At 40.8% G+C, this 21,513-nt stretch overlaps 1 protein-coding gene across 2 annotated transcripts in view; it reads left to right on the top strand.

The window, feature by feature from the left end:
• Window positions 1–21,513, top strand: part of helq (helicase, POLQ like) — a 54,628-nt gene that overhangs the window by 9,026 nt on the left and 24,089 nt on the right. The window contains exons 5-13 of one of the 2 annotated variants that reach the window (XM_055642393.1): window positions 6,642–6,714; window positions 7,856–7,953; window positions 9,940–10,038; window positions 11,178–11,323; window positions 12,159–12,398; window positions 15,948–16,089; window positions 17,876–17,980; window positions 18,762–18,987; window positions 19,516–19,673. In XM_055642393.1, the coding sequence (XP_055498368.1) occupies window positions 6,642–6,714; window positions 7,856–7,953; window positions 9,940–10,038; window positions 11,178–11,323; window positions 12,159–12,398; window positions 15,948–16,089; window positions 17,876–17,980; window positions 18,762–18,987; window positions 19,516–19,673 (1,287 nt within the window). The remainder of the gene's footprint in view (window positions 1–6,641; window positions 6,715–7,855; window positions 7,954–9,939; window positions 10,039–11,177; window positions 11,324–12,158; window positions 12,399–15,947; window positions 16,090–17,875; window positions 17,981–18,761; window positions 18,988–19,515; window positions 19,674–21,513) is intronic. The other variant, XM_055642402.1, reaches the window with a different exon arrangement.

Raw genomic sequence — 21,513 nt, 5'->3', positions numbered from 1 at the left:
TTGCATGGTCAATTTTACTCATCACAGGGAAATAGTACAACTAGGAATGTCCTGGCATTCATTTTAGAGGATTTTTAAGCAGGCTTCTTGTTAGGTGGATGAAGAAACCTGCTAAAAATCGTATCCAACCCCAAGGAGGTCTGCTTTGAAATTCTGTTACCTCTTGTCCTGGGTCCAATAGCAACAATGGATTACTATACAATTCCTAGTTCTGACTAGACTTTCCAGTAAAAATGTAGCTCATTGTTCTTTTCCATTCCAAAGTAATGTTAATTACAATTCAAGCTCCCTTCTTACATTTTTAGCTTAGAAAGTTAGCTTAAAAGGAGAATCTGCTAGCTCTTGTCATAGTCAATTAGAATAGAATAGAATAGTTTCTTTATTGTCATTGTAACATGAACCATGTACAACAAAATTTAAAAATGTCAGCCAGTCAGTGCACCATTCAAACATTTCTAAAAGCTAACGATACATACAAGATAAAATATTAAAAGATAAACAACTAAAATAAATATCATGAAAATAGCACGCATAAACACCCAACCCTCCATCCTTCTGTCGATTTCACAGTGTACCACAGTCCCTTAGTATGTATCGCCCCTGCGTTCCTTGGCGGCTACATTTAGTGCTTTTATAGCAGTGGGGTAAAAACTGTTTTTAAGTCTGTTTGTCCTTGTCCTTGTAGATCTGTACCGTCTGCCTGACGGCAACAGTTCAAACAGGGAGTGTCCGGGGTGGGAAATGTCCTTTATAATACTCTGGGATTTTTTGATGCAGCGGGAACTGTGTAAGTCCTCCAAGGTAAGGAGAGGGCCGCCGACAATCCTCTGGGTGTTGTCAATGGCCCTCTGGAGCGCTTTCCTCTGAGCCGCTGTGCAGCTGGTGTACCATACGCATACACAGTATGTTAAGATGCTCTCAATGGAGCACCGATAAAAGGACAGCAGCAGTCTCTGAGTGATGTTATTCTTCCTGAGCACCCTCAGGAAGTGCAGTCTCTGCTGGACCTTTTTCAGCAGCGCAGTGGTGTTCACGCTCCACGTCAGGTCCTCCTCAATATGGATTCCAAAGAAGCCAAAATCCGCAACCCTCTCCACACATTTAATCTTATTCATGTGGTCAACTTGTTATCATTACATTAGATTAATACTGGCAAGAATAAAAAATGTTTTCATTAAGCTGGAAAGAGTGCAGAGAAGATTTACGAGGATGTTGCCAGGACTTGAGGACCTGAGCTATAGGGAAAGGTTGGACAGGTTAGGACTTTACTCCTTGAGAGTCATCATATAGAAGTGTATAAAGTCATGAGGGGGGGGGGGGGGGGGGGGGGGGGGGGGGGGGGGGGGGGGGGGGGGGGGATAGATAGGGTGAAGGCACAGTGTATTTTACTCTGGGTAAGCAAATCAAAAACCGGAGGACATAGGGGCAAGATTTAATAGGAAACTGAAGGGCAACCTTTTCAGTCAGAGGGTGGTGGATCTATGGAACGAGCTGCCAGTGGAGGTAGTTGAGACAAGTACTATTTAAAAGACACTTGGACCGGTACACTGATCGGAAAGATTTAAGGCATATGGGCCAAACACAGGTAAATGCGATTAACTTTAATGGGGCATCTTGGATGTATAGATGAGTTGGACCGAAGGGCCTGTTTCCGTGCTGTTGGATTCTGGTGTCATCATCCTGGTGAGATGAGACCAGAAATATTTTATTTATAGGTTTGGTTTCCCAATTTAAGGAATGATGAACTTGCTATAGTGCAGTTAAAAACGGATTGATTTTTGGCATAGGTTGTATGTCCAATGACGACAAATTAAGCTGGCTGGGGCTTTCCTCTTAAGTTTAGAACAATGAAAAGATGAAATATAGAAAATTATTACAAGGCTTGATGAAGTAAATGAAAAGATAATGTTTCTCCTGGCTTGTGGTCTTAGAATCAGAAGTAACAATCTGAAAATAAGGGTTCAGAATTGTAACGAGAAGTCAAATCAGTTATGATCTTATTGAATGGTGGTATGGCTCAATATGTCAAATAGCCTAGTCATGCCTCATTTTCATGTAGAAACAAAGAATTCTGGTTTAATCAAAAGATGCTGGTTTATACAAAAGATAGACACAAAGTACTGGAGTAACTCAGCAGGAGTGACCAGCTGAGTAACTCCAGCACTTTGTGTCTATCTTATTTTTTTGTGACCGCTTTATTGAGTTACTTTGTTGTACAGTTGCACATGGATTGGGCAAATGCTTATAGATAGATATAGATAGATATGCCATTTATTGTCACTATACATGTACAATGAGATTAAAAGCAGCTCGTACTCAGTGCATACATATAATTTAGTACAGAAAACAAGAAACAGAAAACATAAACAAAAGGGAGAGGGAGGGGGGATAGGTGCACAATTCTGCGGCGCTATATACATATATATAAAGGCAAAATGGTGAAGGATGAATAGGTAGTATTCTTAGGCACTTGTGCACTGCCCCTCTTTCGGACAAAGTTTTTTTTTAGGCTTGGCGTTGTATCAATCAGATTTATTAGTGTAGAATTTACAATCCGTGACAAGGAAATGCTATTTATGCAGTGAAAGAGTCATAAGGTGTGGAAATAGGCCTTACGACTGTATGGCATAGTCCACACTAACCATCAAGCTGCCATCTACACAAATCCTATTTCAATAAAAAATTCTGCTCTCATTTCCATCAACTCTCCAGGATTCTACCATTGATTTACATACTAAGAGCAATTTACAATGGCCAATTAACGAACCAGAATCCCTTTGGAATGTCTGAAAAAACCGGAGCGTCAGTGGGGGGAGCACTCTCATGGGGAGAATGTGTGAACTCTACACCAGCACTGGAAGTCACAAATAAACCCACGTCGCTGAATCTGTAAATACACAAATTGGGCACAGATAATAGGGCTGCTGCCTCACGGCTCTAGTGATGGGATTGTTCAAAGTTTATACATTATCCCTGCGATTGTTCCAGTTTCCTCCCACATCCCAAAGATAGGAAGATTAACAAGTTAATTGAATACTATAAATTGGCCTATCTGAGGGGATGATAATAAAGTGGAGAGAATACAATCTGCTGAGTGTAGGGTTAGTGTGAATGGGTGTTTGATGATCAGTGCAAACTCTGGGATGAAGGGCCAGTTTTGGTTGCTGCAATTTTTACTGGATGGCTTCCCACAATGATCCAATAGCCTCTGCTTGTTGCTATTGGGTATTCAGTTCATAATCAAGTCAAGAGTGTTTAATTATCAATCAGTAATAGTTCAGCAGTTGTAATGTCATCAAGCTGGCCAAGTTATCTATCGTTTTAAACATATTCTTGTAGTCTACCATGTTTCAAAAGCAGTTTTTTTTTTTAAATTAATCGTTTCAAAATTGCCAGATTGAAATAAATAATTCAGAGAGGCGATGAACTAAAATAAGCCTTTCTTAAACAACTGTTTTCAATTTCTGGTATTTTGATGTATTCATAAAGGAATCACAATAAACTTTAAATGATGGGATCCTATAACTAAACAATAATTCTGAACATATGTTATTTAAAATTCATGCCATTTTCATTTAACAAAAGCAAATAATTTTCAGGGTATTTTATAGTGACATTAGTTGAAATAACATATCATTTTATATAATTTATTTTGAATACATTAGTGTGAAACCAAACCCCATATCAAAAAATAAAAATGATATTCAATTTATTGAATACATTGTACAGTACAGAGAGAACGAAATGCATTTTTAGCATCTCCCTTGAAAGGGAGACACAGGGCGTCGCGGTGTGCCCGCGCCTGCCGCCGTAATAAGTGGTAAGTGTCTTGCCCAAAACACAACGACAAGAATCCATGGGATTTGTCAACTCTTAGGTGCATCTCGCTATAAAAAAACACAAGAAAATTTGTCAAAGCGAACGAACAAAGGGCTGACTCTATAAACTGTGTATAAATTCTTAACTTTATTCATGATTTATGTGTTAAAAAATATTTAATCTGTGGAACGGGGGTGTAACAGCGAGATAGAGGAAACAGATGCGAGTGGGAGACGTGGTGTGGGGGGACGGGAGGGAGGAGACTGGACCGGCAGAGAGACATTCTCGGCAGCCGCATGCACACAGACCCGCTCCTCATCCGCAGCCAGGATCGAACCCGGGTCCCCGACGCCGCAAGCACTGTCCAACCGCCACTGGACCACCCCCGTCCCTGCCCCCGAGTGTCCCATCCCTGCCCAGGGGGGCGGCCGGAGACGTCCGGACTGATGTGACAGCGGCCCCCAGCCCCACAGCCAGAGCGACAAGCGCCAACCTCAGCTCAACTCCGCCTGTCCCGCCGGGCCAATCAACAGCTCTGGACTGATGGGACAGCAGCCCGGAGGAGCGCCGGCTCACAGCCAGCGTGAAGAAGAAGCAACTCACGAGGAACCCGCTCCCCGATCGCCAGCCTCACCCCCCACCCCACCTGATGGATGCTTCCACCAGCACCAGCTATCAACGGGGACACACATAATGCGCTGCAGCAACTAAGCGGGACAGGCAGCATCCCCGGAGAGAAGGAATGGGTGACGTTTCGGGTCGAGACCCTTCTCCAGAGATGTTGCCGGACCCGTCGAGCCGCCGCAGCACCCCGTGTGCATCCCCGACCGGCACTTGGCCCCCACCGGCACCAAGGACCAAGGGGGCCAACCGACAGCCACTGGACAAGGCGAGAGGCGCAGCTGACGGTCCCTGACCTGCCAGGGAACGAGCCCCACGGGAGGCAGAGCCAAGCCGGAGCCAGCATGTCCATGGCCGCCACCGCTCCAGGCGCTGCGCCACGCCAGTCCAGGGCTGCCAGTCAACCCAGCTGGACAGGCAGAGCTGAGCTGAAGCCAGCGCCTCATTCCCGCGCCTGCTGCAACTCCAGGGCCACCACTGCACAGCCAGCCCAGGGCCACCCCGGATACCCCTGGACAGGGATGGGACACCCGGGAAGGGACGGGGACGCCCCAGCAGTAACTCAACAGCATTCACAGCACCGGAGACCCGACCCCGACCACGGACGAAACGCAGGCCTGCACACAACGTAGCACAACACAGCTGCTGAGAATGTTTATAGCGAGTGACCTATGACCTGGACATGTGCAGTTGGAATACCGAACTCGCTTATTGCATTGGATCATAAACAGAAACTGGGCTTTCCCCATTACACTGAGTAGTTTGACAATTATGATGTGGATACTTAATGTTCTGTCATCATGACAAGAGCAAAATCTATTCTATTGAGCTCGTACAGAAGTAAAGTGGACGAAGCTAAATAATCTTCAACTACTAACTAATGTTTCCTAGCTTGAATGAATTTACTGTGGGTTCTTTTTCATACTACACCAACATAAAACAGTATGGTACACCACAGGGACTGGCCCTTCAGCCCACGATGACTGTGCCGACCATGATGCCAAATTAAACTAAGCATATCTGCCTGCACATAATCCATATCTTGGACAATGCCTGTAGTGCTACTGCAACTGTGCAGCTCACAACCTACAGCCATTCTGTGACTGTCGCAGTCCATGAATGGCAACCAGATTCATAGGTAGCAGAAACTAAGCCCGATTCAGTGAATGACCCTGATAGCATTTCAAAGGCCTGAAATAAGACCCATAAAGGGTGGTAACACTCAAAATCAGATAACATCTCCATTAATGTTTCAGGCCAAAGACCTCCCATCAGAACTGGAAATGGAAGAAAATAAATTGGTATCAAGTTGCACGGAGGGTGGATAGTACAAGGGAATTGTTCTGATGGGGTGAGGCTGGGGTCACCATCGTGAAATGCTTTTCATAAGGCAAATGGTTGATAAATTAATCAGGACAGTTGGAGAGAGAGGGGGTTGAAAAACAACCAAAGGAACTTTATTCATTGTGATTTGCTAATGAATTGTTCACAATGCTTCACTTATAGAAGGTACAGTAATGAGGCCAGCAGGATGTTATGAGCTGTTTGGCTGCCATGGATAAGTTCCACCCCAAGCTGCAATGCATTTTGATAGCTTGTGCTGTTAAACGTCTTTTCCACAATCTCTAAAAACATCTGAAAATCGGGTACAATTAGAAACGTTTTAAGCATGTTTAAATAATCATAAATTAAATGTAGTAATTTAACAAATTCCCTCTAAAGAGTTGCTCCATTTTCTTTCCATTGCCCCTCCCCTAATCTAACCTGTGACAAGATCATCATTCTTCCTGTTGGAACTTCTATTTTGCTATTGATAACAGCTTGTCATGTAAGTACCTAAAAAATGATGGCTAGGTCAATCTGTCTTATTCAGTTACATTGTTAATGGGGCATTATCTTCATAAGTATTGAATAATGCCCATCCACCAGCAGGCATGCATTTTCTTGGGTGAGACTGTTTCAAATAATCCCCCCCCCATTGTTCCCACTATTGCCATCAATTCGTATTTTCAGCCAATTCTCAAAACGTAAGCATTCAGTTATTTGTCATCTTGTCTTTATCCTCACTAATGCACGATAGGAATGTTTCGTCCCTTCTTAAATGGCTTGTGTGAGAATGTCAAATGTTGCACTTTTCTAAGTTAATCAAACTAAATAAATGCGCACTTAGTTATCCTTGGGCATTTTCTGTTCTATCATAGCTGCACATGCTTGGTGAAGGGAGTCGTGGAGCAGTCCTGGAAATGGCATTGTCTAAAATCCTCTACACAAGCAGTGAGTAACATTTTAACAAAAGTTTGTGTTTTGTTAATTGCTCAGTTCTTTATGAGATGCCAAGTAATTTGCTAAACATAGAAGTGGATATAAATCACTGCCACAAGCAGCACATACTGAACTGTTTGTCAGTTTGGCTCAAGAATGTGATAAGAAGACATTTATGCAGTTAGCCTGACCAAGATTTGGTGAAGCAGCCACCAACAGAATATGTAAATGTAGATAACATTTCAATGCTGTGGAAAAATATGGGGAAGCATTGTCCTACTGTTTTTCAAAACTCTCTCGCATTCGCTATACATTTCCTCTGTGATATGAAATTTCTATTAGATTTTTTCCTCACTAATAGTCATACTGCAACAGCCCATCATTGGCTAACCCGACTCTCATAACGAAGAAGGGTTTCGGCCCGATGATTTAAAGTTTGTGTTTTACATTATTACGTGACTTGGTTTACGCAAGGAAAAGTGATGGATAGATGCCCAGAATTCACAAAGGATAAACTAAATATGGTTTTACATAATGAAGCATTCTACATGGCTGATAAGCACCCAAATAGAGGCCGTACTTGAGTTCTGTTGTTAATCTATATTGAAATGAAAGTAACCCAACAACTTAAATTAGTGACACAAATGTTTTTGACAGAGGGAGTACACCTTATTGTAAATTGGAAGAGTGAAGCAATGATTCAACTGGCATCTGAGCCTGAATAGCATAGTTTCTGGCATGCATTGAGTATTGTAATAATACATTTAAAAATATCCATGAGCCATTTTAATAATTGGTTGATGGTTTGGAATAAAATAATTATTAGCTCAATGTGCACATCCCAGATATTTTTGATTGGTAATTTCAAGAATTTGTTTGTTTTGTTGGCTGTAAATAATTGGTTTGAAAGTGATATTGAAAAAAATGGTTATTTTAAACATTGAAAGAACTCTTTAAATCAAGCAGTTGGTGCAAGGAAGTCTTCAGAAAGACTCCATGTCCACATTGAGTTATCCATTATCAACATTAATCATCAGAGCAAGCTTAAATATAAATAAATAACAATTTACTGGAAAAGCTAGTTTGCCGAATTCCAAATAAATGGCTGCACGCATGTTTGACATTTAACATTTTATTTTATTTCCATTTCCAGAAACCACACAAATCATTGGAATGAGTGCAACTTTGAATAATGTTAGCGATTTGCAGCACTTTCTGAAAGCAGAACATTATACCAGCAACTTTCGACCTGTGAGTGCGATCCACTTCACTTTTCTGTTTTTAATTCCAAATTAATTATTTAATTAGATATGCTGGTTTATACTGAGCTATAAAGGGATTCTGTTCAAAGTTGTAATTTAATTTGTAATTTTGCATACTTATTATGTAAGGAATTTGTATTCCTGATAAATCTTACCCACAAGAACACAAAATAAAAAACAGATAACGGATACCAGTTTCATTCACTTGAGACGTTTAACCAACCTGAAATCCAGTTTCAAGAACAAAAGCAGAAAAAACATTAGTGGAGAAAATTGGACCCTAAAATAGGTACATTTGTAGATATTGTCTATTTGAAGTATCCCTAAATCTATTCAAAGCAAACAAAAGAACATTGGAGTGAAAGAAATGAGAGTGGGGGAAAAAAACATTTGTAGAATGACTAAATGAACAACATCCATTGTATTGTGGGAATAGCATGTATAATCATATAACATAATTTTTTTTTGGTGCAATTAATGAATTGCGTAACTTAATTTGTAATATCAAGTTAGCAGGAAAACTAGAATTTAGCAATTTGGTTTTTGCTAACAGATAAAAGGACAATTCTGAAGACTTCCTTGCACCAACTGCTTGATTTAAAGAGTTCTTTCAATGTTTAAAATAACAATAAATGGTATTGTATTGTATAATTTTGCATTTTCTGACTAAAGAGCCATTTGAACATGAAAAAATAACATGCAAAGTGCTGGAGTAACTCAGCAGGTCAGGCAGGATCTCTGGAGAACATGGGTAGTTGACAATTCAGGCCGGGATTCATCTCGGCTGGAAACGTCACAATCCATGATCTCCAGATATGCTGCCTGGCTCTCTGAGTTACTCCAGCAGCTTGTGTTTTTTTTGAAAACCAGCATCTGCAGTTACGTATCTCCACATTTCCATATGTTCCCTGGTGTTTCGTCTGTTATTTAAAATTTGTTAAATGTGGAATCAAAGCCACTCAATTTTTTTTTCTGCCATTACCTGTTGCCCAGGATTTACTGATTCATTAGCCTGACAAAGGTAAGATAAATTAGACATTAATTGGCAAAATTGAATCAATGATCTTGTTTCATAACAGTGTGGATCTAACAGCAGTCAGCCTGAGATTTGTTTTAAGAATATTCCAGTGATAATTCACTTGTAATGAAAGTCCAGGTTAGCTTTGCAATTAGGAAAATGGGATCTTTTCACTAGGTTGAGGATTTCCTGAATGATAACATTTATTGTTATTATATACAACTAAAAATCCTTTAGTAGTGTTATGATTAAAATATCACATGGTTGTTCTCTTAGAAAGTATTATTGGTTTAAGGGTTTGCATTGACAAGCATCGGTTGCCAAGATGCTGCATTCACTTTTTATCACAATGTTGTCAGCAAAAGATGTATGTTGCACAGGGTGTGGCTCTCACTAATGAAGGGATGAAACCTTCCTCTGTTGGCTACCTGTTTTTCGACTATTAGACTTTAGAGATGCAACCCAGAAACAAGCCATTCATCCCAAAGAGTCCACGCTGACCAGCGATCACCCCATACACTAACACATTCCTACACACGAGGGATAATTTACAATTTTACCAAAGCCAATTAACTTATAAATTTGTGCATCTTCGGATTGTGGGAGGAAACTGACACGAAGAGAAAACCCACGCTGTCATGGGGAGAATGTACAAGCTCTGTAGAGACAGTCTCCGTAGTTGGGATCGAACCCGGATCTCTGGCGCTGTAAGGCTGCAACTCTACCGCTGTGCCACTGTGCCATCTCTGATGAAATTATATTAAGCAATGCCAATCAAACAATGGTATACATTTTCTAATGAATGCTGACTGCACATTTGGAGATGAAGGTTGTAAAGAAAACAACAGTGTTATTGCAGGTTAAATCATGTACAAAGTGTTGGTGCCCAGGACATTTTATTGTGTTTGGCTGTGTTTATTTAGTTTGTTAAACTCGACTACAATTTTTTTTTTTTAGATCCAGTTAAAAGAATATGTTAAAATTCGAGATAGTATTTATGAAGTGGACAACAAATCAGAAGACGGTTTTACATTTGCTCGCCTGTTGAACTACAAGGTACATTATAATGCAAAATTATTTGTCTTTCAAAGTGCCAGATGGCCAAGCTTATTTTGATAAAAATACATCTATTGATGCTCCTGAACACATAATCAGTGATATAACCTGGGGTCATTGGGTGTTTTGGGTCTTTCAACATCAGACACCCTCACCCAGTCGACCCAGCCATGGTTGATCAGACTACGACTTGTGTTCAGGTGGCATTCGCCCCTCCCCATGGACCTCCTCTCCTGATCCAGAGCCATCACGAGGCTTTCTCCGCTGCCTCTGTAGTGTACTTGATGGCTCTTCTCCTCTCCATTCCGTTGATGCCCAGTGCACTCAAGGCTTTGTAGCCAATCTCGATGGGCATACACCTTGCCTTCTAGCCCTGCTTACGGCAGTCTATGACCAGCTCTTCATACTTGGTCAACTTCCTCTCGTGGGGCTGCTCCAGACGGTCCTCCCATGGCACTGTCAGTTCCAACAAGACAATGTTTTTGATCGCCTCTGAGACCAGGAGGATGTCTGGCCTCAGGGTGGTTGTGGCAATGTGCTGTGGAAACTTCAGATGTTTCACCAGGTCTACGGAAAGCTGCCAGTCCTGCGCAGTCGCCAGGATTCCTGACAGATTCCTGGCTGCTGTGGTTCTTGGCAGCTGCACTCCGGCCTTCACAAAGGTGATCATCTGGGTGGTGGGGCATGCTCGTCTGCAGCTGCTGATTCCCATGCTGATGCGTTTCAGAACCTGGTCTTGTCGCCAGGTGTACCAGCCCTGCCCAAGAACCTTTGGGCAGCAGCTCAGGATGTGTTCCAACGTCCCCCTGCCTGAGCATTGCGGGCAATCTGGAGATTCCGCTTTGCCCCAGATTAATTATAACTAATTGCAGTTCAAATTGCCAATATAGTTCTGTTTAGATACTTACGACAATGGGATTATTTCTGTATTCCTACTAATTTGTTACAATTTTCTAGTGCTTCAAGCAAAACTGTACTAGGCAATGTGGACAGGTATTAGGTTATCACGAGCATCGATATTAGTATTGTTCTAATAGTGTGAACAGAGTAAATAGTCTTGAACATTTGTGATATTTATTGGAATGTATTGTTATTGTGGAGCCCGGTTGTGATTTTTAACATTTTGTTCGTTCTCATAGTATTCAAATGATATGAAGAAGATTGATCCAGATCATCTAATTGCACTTGTGACTGAAATTATCCCACAACACTCCTGTCTTTTGTTCTGTCCGACTAAAAAGAATTGTGAAAATGTGAGCAAGATGCTCTGCAAGTATTTAAGCAAGTATGCACACAATTACTGCACATTCACATTTTGGAATTTCATTTGTTGCATTTTCAAGCAACCACATGTGTGAGTAGATTATTAATAATTGAGTGCAGCCTAGCTAAATTTGCTTTTAGATATCTAATCTGATTCAACAGTCGATTGTAGTAACGGTTTTCACGTTGCTTCTCTCTAGGTTCCATTTGGGAAGGAAGTCATTTTGTAGCAGCTCTGGTGTCAACATATATATTTATTGCCTGAATGTAGTAATAATAATGATATCACTTAATCCAACATGGAGAATGTTAAATGGTAACCAGAATCCTCACTAATGACAATAGGCATAAAATAGAGGCCCAAGATGGCATTGGATCAATCGTAATAAAAATAGTCTTTACACCAAGAGTTGTGGAGCTATGCAATCTATCGCATTGGCTATAGTTTCTGATAGGGACACTGAATGTTCCAAAGTTAGATTGAATCACACAATAAAAATAAAGAGTTAAAGAGTTATTGGAACTGGGGTAGGTGTAAATAAGACTGATTTACTTGGTAATGGGGACATGCGTGAACCACAAAAAGGTTGTTTCCATGTTACGACTTGTTTATTTGCTAATAGGTTCATGTGATCAGAGCAGATTTAGACTATTAGTCCCATCAAGTCTATTCCACCATTCAATCATGGTGATCTATCTTTCACTCCTTTTTCCTGCCTTCTCTCCATAATCCCTGACACCTATACTAATCAAGAATATATCTATCTGCCTTAAATATATAAATTCTATACTAAATCAAACATTTTATTAATTTGCGCTGCTTTTGTGAATCCTCTCAGTTATGTGCTTTTCCACAGGTCATTCCTTTCTGTAAAGGCGAAAGAAAAATGTGCTCTTATTGCGGAATTGAAAGACATCGGAAATGGTGTGATATGCCCTGTTTTACGTGGAACCGTGCCTTATGGATTAGCATACCATCATAGCGGGCTGACAAATGATGAAAGAAAGGTTATAGAGCAGGCCTACTCTGAAGGAACACTCTGCTTGCTAACTTGTACATCAACACTTGCCGCTGGTGTTAACTTACCAGCTCGGAGGTTAGTGCCAAATCATTACTATACCATTAGAGAAAAGGTCTGTTTGATCAGCTGTAAAGTTTTGTGTTAGTGTGTGTTTCTCATTCATTGCTTTTCTTTCATCTTATCTGACTCGCTGTTTAAGAACTTCATAAGAACTTATATTCAGTCAGCTGAGTGCATGCAAATCAAAATAGACTCTGATGCAGACCAAAATTGGTCTGATGAAAGGTCATGACCCAAAACGTCACCTATTCCTTTTCTCCAAAGATGCTGACTGACCCGCTGAGTTACTCCAGCATTTTGTGTCTATCTTCAATCAAAACAGAGAGTTGCTTGCTGGTATTACGATCAATGACTGAAGGATAAGGAAATGTTAAAAATTACTTGGCATTACTCTTGGTATTTCTTTTAAATTAGTTTATCATCAAGGTGAATTTTACACAATGATATGACAACTGTTCAATGTTTTTACCCTGAAAACTTTATTTTAATGCACAGTATATATAAATTATTATAGCACAAGACCAAATTACAGATCGTGTTCTTCATTCAACGAATCAATTCTAAATTCGTCAGTACAAATTCAGTGCAGAAGTAGACCATTCGGCCCATTATATCTACCCTGGCATTCAATCATGGCTGATCTACCTCCTAACCCCATTCTCCTGCCTTCTCCCCAGAACCTTTGACTCCATGTACTCCAGACATCCAAATATGAGTCGGGAGGGAGATACTGTATATCAAAGAAAACTTGGAGACCCATTAGGGCCATTTTATGAAGAGCCTGACAACATGATTACAGATTGGTTTGAATAAAGTTATCATAATCATACTTTATTTAGCCAAGTATGGTTTGCAAAATACGAGGAATTTGATTTGCCATACAGTCATACCAAAAGCAACAAAACACACAAAATACATTTTAACATAAACAAGACATCCATTTTAACATGGATGCAATGTTACTCTGCCAATGCTCTGATCAATCTCAGAAATCCCCTCCAAGTTTGGACTCTTCTGACAGTATTCATAATGGCAACTGTGAGGGAGGGTCCTCTGTGAGATGCTGAGGAATGTAAGATGGAGCAGATGTTTTATTTAATCATCCAACATATGTTGCCTTGCCTCCTGGAACCCTTGAGTATTCGTGGGACTGAAAGCAACATAGATAGGTGAATATGTTAGTTAAAAGTGATTGCTGTTTCAGCATCAACAGTTTTTTTTTGGATTTGAGGATTTGATCACTTTCATCTCAAAATTGCAGAGAGGTGAAGTGGGAAAAAAAATCTGCTGGAAATACTTAGCATATGAAGCAGCATTCTGGAGAATGTTTTAAGTCAACGACCAGTCATCAAATGGTTTGATAATGCACCAAATCTATTTATTATTAATATTGGACACAGAGACTTCATTAGTTCTTTACCACTTTAACCTTGAAATAGTCAACTGCTACCATTGTTTTAAACAAACTTTAAGGAGTTTCAGGAGGGATTTCTCATTGTTGATTGAGATTTTATTGGCTAGAAATATTAGCCTAATTCATTATGTAATAAAATAACTGCAGATGTTTGTTTATACCAAAGATAGCCACAAAATGCTGGAGTAACACACAGGCAGCACATCTCGAGAAACTGGATATGTGACGTTTTGGATTGGGACTGAAGAAGGGTCCCGACCGTTAAAGTAAAGATGGAAAGTTACCTATCCATTTCCCCCAGAAATGTTACTGGCCTGCTGAGTTACTTCAGCATTTTGTAATTATGTTTAGCCTAAATTCATGTTCCTTTCAGATTGTATCCCAATGTAATTGATGAAATGTAACAAACATTATTCTCAGCTTCATTGATTGTAATGTTGGATAGTTATCGCTGTGAAACTGTAACACAATGTATTCAAACTGTCAACTATTATTTGCACGAGTAAAGTGGAGTTTCTAAACCTGGCTGGCAATCTGAGTTATTTAAGCGGCCTGACACTAATGAGGAAATAGTTATGTTGCAAAGAAACATTTCTGTGATTGTTTCAGGGATTTGTTCATGTGCTATAATCAGCATTGGAGAGCCTGCAAAGCAGGATGTAAGAGAATATTAAGTGAGATCTCATCTTGCCAGCATGATTACTGGTTAATAATGGTCAGTGTGGGGAGGATTACCTAGTTTGCAAATAAAAATATTTGCAGGCTCCTAAAGAAAAAAAGATATTTATTAAGAAATCCCTTGATATATCCCATGGACATTGCCAGTGTTCTTGCCCACCATGGATGAGCTTTTGGATGTTAAAGCCCATACATTTCAGTGATGGGGTCACATCATTGCTAAATCAGGTACTGAAACTCCTTGTTCTGTTGTATGCGTACACCTTTCTATTGAGCTAATAAAAATCATCAGCCTTGTGCAACTGCTACATCATTCATAACAGAATCTCCATGTTTTGGAGGAAAAATAGTAGGTTTTGTCTTTAACACAAGCATTGAACAACACTTCAGATTCCTCCTGGGTAGTTTACAATCCAATGGCACGAACATTAATTTCTTCAATTTCAGGTAACCTGCTCTCCCCTCTGTACCTTCTCCCTTCTGATCTGTCCAGGTCCACTCACTCGTACCTGACTTTCCAGGATCCATCACCCACCTCCAACCCCCCTATGATCCAGTTTCTTTCCCATCCCCCACACACTCTTATCGGATTATCAACCACTCCTCCCGCTGGGTCCCCTTCCTCGCTTATTTGGTCCCATGTTTCACCTTCAGATTCCATCACCTGCAGCCTATCACCTATCAGATTCCATCATCTACAGCCCCTTGCCTTAACCGATCACCTGCCGGCCTCGTCACTATTGTCACCCATCCCTCTCCCAATTGACTCCAACTGCCAATCAACTCCTCATCGTCCAAATTCTGCTATCACTTACCAGCTTTTGCCCCATGCCCCTTCCTCGCATCTTTATATTGCCCATCTCCCCCTCTACTCTTAGTCCAGTGGATAGATCTGGACTCAAAACATTGATAATCCATTTTCTTCCTCAGATTCTGTTCGATCCACTACGCTCCTCCAGCAGACTATTTGGTCATTGTCAGAGGTTGGCGAAGATACAGATACAGACCCTTCGGCCCAAATTGCCCTCACCAACATGTCCCATCTACACTAGTCCCACCTACCTATGTTTGGCCCACATCTCTTTAAACCTGTCCTATCTGAAGAAAGGTCTCGACCTGAAACGTCACCCATTCCTTCTCTCCAGAGAAGCTGCCTGTCCCTCTGAGTTACTCCAGCTTTTTGTGTCTATCCTGGTACCTGTCTAAATATTTCTTAAATGTTGCGATAGTATCTGCCTCAACTACCGCTTCTGGCAGTTCGTGCCATACACCCACAGCCCTTTCTGTGAAAATGTTACCTTGGGTTCCTATTAAATCTTTCCCTCCTCACCTTAAACCTATGTTTGGTGTTGTTCAGGAGAATCAGCTAGTTTGGAAAAAGTTATAGTTGGATTTCTGTTGGTTCGTGGTATTTCTAATACTCAATTTTTTTCAGATTTTACATGCCTCACTATTTGTTTTTAACCTCCTAGGGTTATCCTGAGATCTCCTTATGTGGCTAGGGATTTCCTGAAGAGAAATCAGTACAAACAGATGGTTGGTAGAGCTGGACGAGCTGGTATTGACACAGAAGGAGAGAGCATTCTCATAACGCAGGAGCAGGATAAGAAGCTGGTAACGTCATTGATTACAGTAAAATGTTTTCTTTCTTAAATGCTGGACTTTTCCTAGAACTCAGTGGGATTATTTATGATGCAGCGTATTATTTCAGATCTATAGCTATGTTCAAAGCTTAAATGTCCAGGAAATGTAGGTGAATATAAATAGAAATGGCTAGTAATTGGTTGGGAAATGAGCAGAGATTAAACATTTGTTCTTTGATTGTGCATGTTTTCAATAATGGCAGATGAAACAAGTATAATATCCCATTACACTTAAACAGGTGGTTTTCCAAGAGAAAAAGGTGTAGGAAATGGGTAGAACTGTTGTAGCTGGACTTCAGTAAGAAAATAATGAGAACCATCCATTTTGAATCTGAGAAAGACAAACAGTTGCTGAATGTTAATCTAGTTGGAGTTGTGCAGTAACACTAGGATTTGAGGTCCTATCCACCCAAATTACTGAGAACTTGGTCACATGCAGAAAATTAGGCATAAATATGAATTCTGTATCTCAAGGGCTTATACTTGAAAAGTAAAGTACAGGCCATCCTTCGTTTACAGATGCTCGACTTTGATCACCCCAACATATGGGCAAGCTCCCAATATATTACTAAATTCAAAAGTCTGATGCACTTACAAACATTCATTCTTATGAATGACTGGATCATCTTCTCACTTTCTCACTGTTTTTGGTAAATTCTCTTTCTTTATCAGCCTTACATACTATTGGTGTCATTCGTTGTAGTACTATGGAGTTATGGTTACCATATCCAGTGCTTTCGCTTTCTAATGTGTATTTTCTAATTTATGGACAAAATCAACCTGTGGACATCTATAAAAACTACATTTATCCTTACTGGAGACAGCCTGGAATTTTCTTTTTAAACAAAATCAGGGATAATGCATTTACTTTCAAAATAAAATATATCCCCACCTTGTTTGTCTTACAGCTGTCTGCAATCTCCCGGTATATTTCTTACTCTCATTCCTATTGACTATTTGGGGACAATCCAAAAAATAAGGATGCCTACCGTAATGTTCTCCTTAATCAATAAAGTAACTTCCCCTCTTTAACCTGTGCAATTTGAAGGCAATGTGAAGGAAAAAGCTGGTAAGAGCTGGTAAGATCCAAAGCAGACAAAGTGTTGGAGTAACTCAGTGGATCAGACAGCAGAGGGTAAGAAAGCTGGGAGAGAGGAAAGGTAAGGCAAAGCTTGGCAGGTAATAGGTGAACACAGGCGAGGGAGGGTTTTGATGGGCAGATAGTTGGACAAAGGCCAGAGATTAAACAGAAGATGTGAGGGGAAAGGATTGAAGAGTTGTGAATTGTGAAGCCAAAGGAAGGAATATCAGTGGAGGGGGAGAGAAAAAATAGGTGCTAGTCCAGGAGGGTGTGAGGAGAAGAGGGGAAGGTGAGGTTGTTGGAGGTTACCTAAAATTGGAAAATTCAGTGTTCATACTGTTGAGTTTTAAGCCAGCCAAGCAGAATATGAGGTGCTGTTCCTCCAGTTTGCACATTATCTCACTCTGGCAATGGAGGAGGCCCGCCACGAGAGAAAGGTCAGTACAGGAATGGGAAGGGAAGGTCAGCAACTGGGAGATCCAGTAGGTCATGGCTTACAGTTCCAAAGTGAAACTTGCCATTTTACTCGCGTCCTCTTCTGCAAGCAACCTCTGACAGGTGGGAGTCGGGAATTCTTTGTGAGCATCAGAGATGTCAACACCTTACGTATATTATGTATATTATGCAGTTCTATACTGATCAGATTCAAATTATGTTTTTGCATCTTTGTCTACAGGTTGCAGACTTAATAAGTAAACCAATGGAGTGTTGTTATAGCAATCTTATACATAGCAGTGAAAAGGGAATTAAAGATCTGCTGTTATCCCTAATTGGGCTAAAGGTATATAATAACAAGCTATAAAAATATTATAGTTAATGAAACTGATGGATTATAACTAGTAGAATGCGATAATACAAAGCGACTTGTGCCGTGTTTACTCCATGTGTATATATCATTATATATATATATATATCCACAGTTCTAGCTCGGCTATTGAACAGAGGTGTTAATCTTTTTATTATGATTATATCAATGTCACTTCTAAGATGATGAGAAATATCCAACAAATGCACTCTTAAGCCTTTGTGAGTGTTTTAATTATCTTCTCAACGCTGTTTTTTCTCAGAACAGCTGTCACTGCAACAGTTGATTGAGCAGTTTACTCAATGGAATAAAATGTATGCTGAATGATTATGCAATCATTACAAGTTATCAACTGACAGTTAAGATTGACTTGTGGGAAATAATATAGTCATTAACTATTGTTGCCTTGAGATTCATATTGAAGCTATCAAGTGTTTGAGCAGCAGAGTGCCAACATTTCCCTGTGTAGGCACTGCATTGTTCAGGATTCCTGACAAACATGGGCCTACTGAACTTGCAATGTTCGCAAATCCTGCACGCTGCTAGTTTCCATTTTTTACTCCAGCCTACACTTCCTCATGGCATCTCTATTCCTTTTAATGTAAAGGAGTCATTGTGAGGGAGCAAGAAAAATACTTTGGTGCATTACATTAGTTAGTTAAACAGTATTCATAATAGGTGTTTGTGTATCAGCTTTGGAGAAAGTGTTAGCTTGGGTTTACCTTTTATTTATATGTGTATTATTTTTCCACTGCAGGTTGCCCAGACACTTGATAAAATTGTTGAGTTCATGGATGGCACTTTACTTGGTGTGCAGCAGCAACACCACTTCAACGAAAAAAGCTTCTTGGAGGTCATGGAACAAGCTCTTCAGCCATTGATGGAAAAAGGTTTAATAAAGGGCAGAATGTCGAGGAGTAGCGAAGGTGAAGAGATGTGTTGTCAATTAGAAGTCACAAAGCTGGGTCATGCTACCTACAAAGGTAAGCCGGGGCTCGTATTCATCTGCTGACTTCTTGGTTCACAAAGAGTATGTGATTTTTCTAATAATAGTTGAAATGGAGTGAACTTTCTTGTGAAGTTCAATGGCTCTTTTATTGTCATGTGCGAAATGTTAACACAGTAAAATTAATTTTCATACAAACATTCCAGAAGAGTATTGCCATACCCCTGATCCTCGATTAGCAAGTGTACAGAAATAGTCTACCGATTGCACATGCAAGTTTCATGCACATGCACATGCCATGTCTCGGCGCCACTTTCAAAGTCCAGGCTCTTGTTATTATGAGCAGTGCCCGTCTCAGGCAAGTCCCAGGCTGTTGTGGGCCTCTCCTCGCCCTTCCATCTTTGTTCCCCTGCAGACGGCTGAAGTTGGTTCTTCATACAAGTGCTGCCACTTATGGGCATCCCACCAGGCAGATTACTTACTATGTCAGAATGGACTAGATAATTGTAGGTGCTTTAATCTTATTAGTGAATAGTTTCACCAATATTTAATGATTTCCTTCCAGCATCAGTGGACTTGGATTACTGTGATACTTTGAACATGGATTTGAAGAAAAGTTTGGAGGGATTGGTGCTTGATAACTACCTTCATTTAATCTACTTGGTAACGCCATATGATATGGTTTCCCATTGTACTCCAGACTGGATGATTTACTTTAGACAGGTAAGGTATGGTATGGAGATTTGCCAAGTCATTCACAAACACACCCTGTGTCTGCGTTAGTGTTTAACTTGTATTCATAGGCCAAAATTGAACTTGTATTCATTAGTCATGGCATAGAAGCACAGCTTGTAGAGTTGCTGTCTCAAAGCGCCAGAGACCCAGATTTGATCCTGACCTGGGGTGCTGTCTGTGTGGAGTTTGTACGCTCTCTCTGTGACTGCATAGGTTTCCTCAGGATGCTCCTGTCTCCTCCCATATCCCAAAGACGTGCGGGTTTGTAGGTTAATTGGCCTCCGTAAATTGCACCTTGTGAGGCGAGTGGATGTGAAAGTGGGATAACATAGTATTAGTGTGAACAGGTGACCAATGGTCGGCATAGACATGGTGAGCCGAAGGGCATGTTTCCATGCTATACATTTCATTTTCAACGAAACAATACTTTCTTAGCTACACTCTGTACTTTCCATATTCGGCCCTTCGAGCCAGCACCGCCATTCAATGTGATCATGGCTGATCATCCTCAATCCCGTTCCTGCCTCCTCCCCATACCCCTTGATTCCCCTAGCCCCAAGAGCTCTATCTAACTCTCTTTTGAATGCATCCAATTAATCTGCCTCCACTGCCTTCTGAGGCAGAGAATTCCACTAATTCACAACTCTCTATGTGAAAATTGTTTTCCTCATCTCAGTTCTAAATGGCCTACCCCTTATTCTTAAACTGTGGCCACTGGTTCTGGACTCCCCCTAACATCGGGAACGTTTCCTACAACGAGCGTGTCCAATCCCTTAATAATTTTATATGTTTCTATAAGATCCCCTCTATAAGATCCTTCTAAATTCCAGTGAATACAAGCCCAGTCACTCCATTCTTTCATCATATGACAGCCCCGCCATCCCGGGAATTAACCTCGTGAACCTATGCTGCACTCCCTCAATAGCAAGAATGTCCTTCCTCAAATTAGGAGACCAAAACTGCACACAATACTCCAGGTGTGGTCTCACCAGGGCCCTGTACAACTGCATAAGGACCTCTTTGCTCCTGTACTCAACTCCTCTCGTTATGAAGGCCAACATGCCATTAGCTTTCTTCACTGCCTGTTGTACCTGCATGCTTACTACTAGGACACCCAGGTCTCATTGTACTTCCCCTTTTCCTAACCTTACACCATTCAGATAATAATCTGCCTTTCCCGTTCTTGCCACTTAACTTCACATTTATCCACAATATACTGCATCTGCCCACTTACCCAACCTGTCCAAGTCTGCATCCTCATAGCATCCTCTTCACAGTTCACACTGACACCCAGCTTTGTGTCATCTGCAAATTTGCTAATGTTACTTTTAATTCCTTCATCTAAATTATTAATGTATATTGTAAATAGCTGTGGTCCCAGCACCGAGCCTTGCGGCACCCCACTAGTCACTGCCTGCCATTCTGAAAGGGATCCGTTAATCCGTTAATCTTTGTTTCCTGTCTGCCAACCAATTTTCTATCCATGTCAATACCCTACCCCCAATACCATGTGCTCTAATGTTGCCACTAATCTCCTGTGTGGGACCTAATCAAGCCCAGTCACTCCATTCTTTCATCATATGACAGCCCCGCCATCCCGGGAATTTCCCCTCTGTAAACCCATGCTGACTTGGACCGATCCTGTTACTGCTATCCAAATGCACCACTATTACAGCTTTGATAATTGACTCCAGCATCTTCCCCACCAGGCTAACTGGTCTATAATTCCCTGCTTTCTTTCTCCCTCCTTTCTTGAAAAACTGGATAACATTAGCTACCCTCCAATCCACAGGAACTGATCCAGAATCTATAGAACATTGCAAAATGA

Source organism: Leucoraja erinacea, chromosome 1 (genome assembly GCF_028641065.1).
Source record: "Leucoraja erinacea ecotype New England chromosome 1, Leri_hhj_1, whole genome shotgun sequence".
Taxonomy (NCBI): Eukaryota; Metazoa; Chordata; class Chondrichthyes; order Rajiformes; family Rajidae; genus Leucoraja; species Leucoraja erinaceus.
The sequence above is the reverse complement of the archived record's forward strand: the minus strand, read 5'-3'. Positions and strand labels throughout refer to the sequence as shown.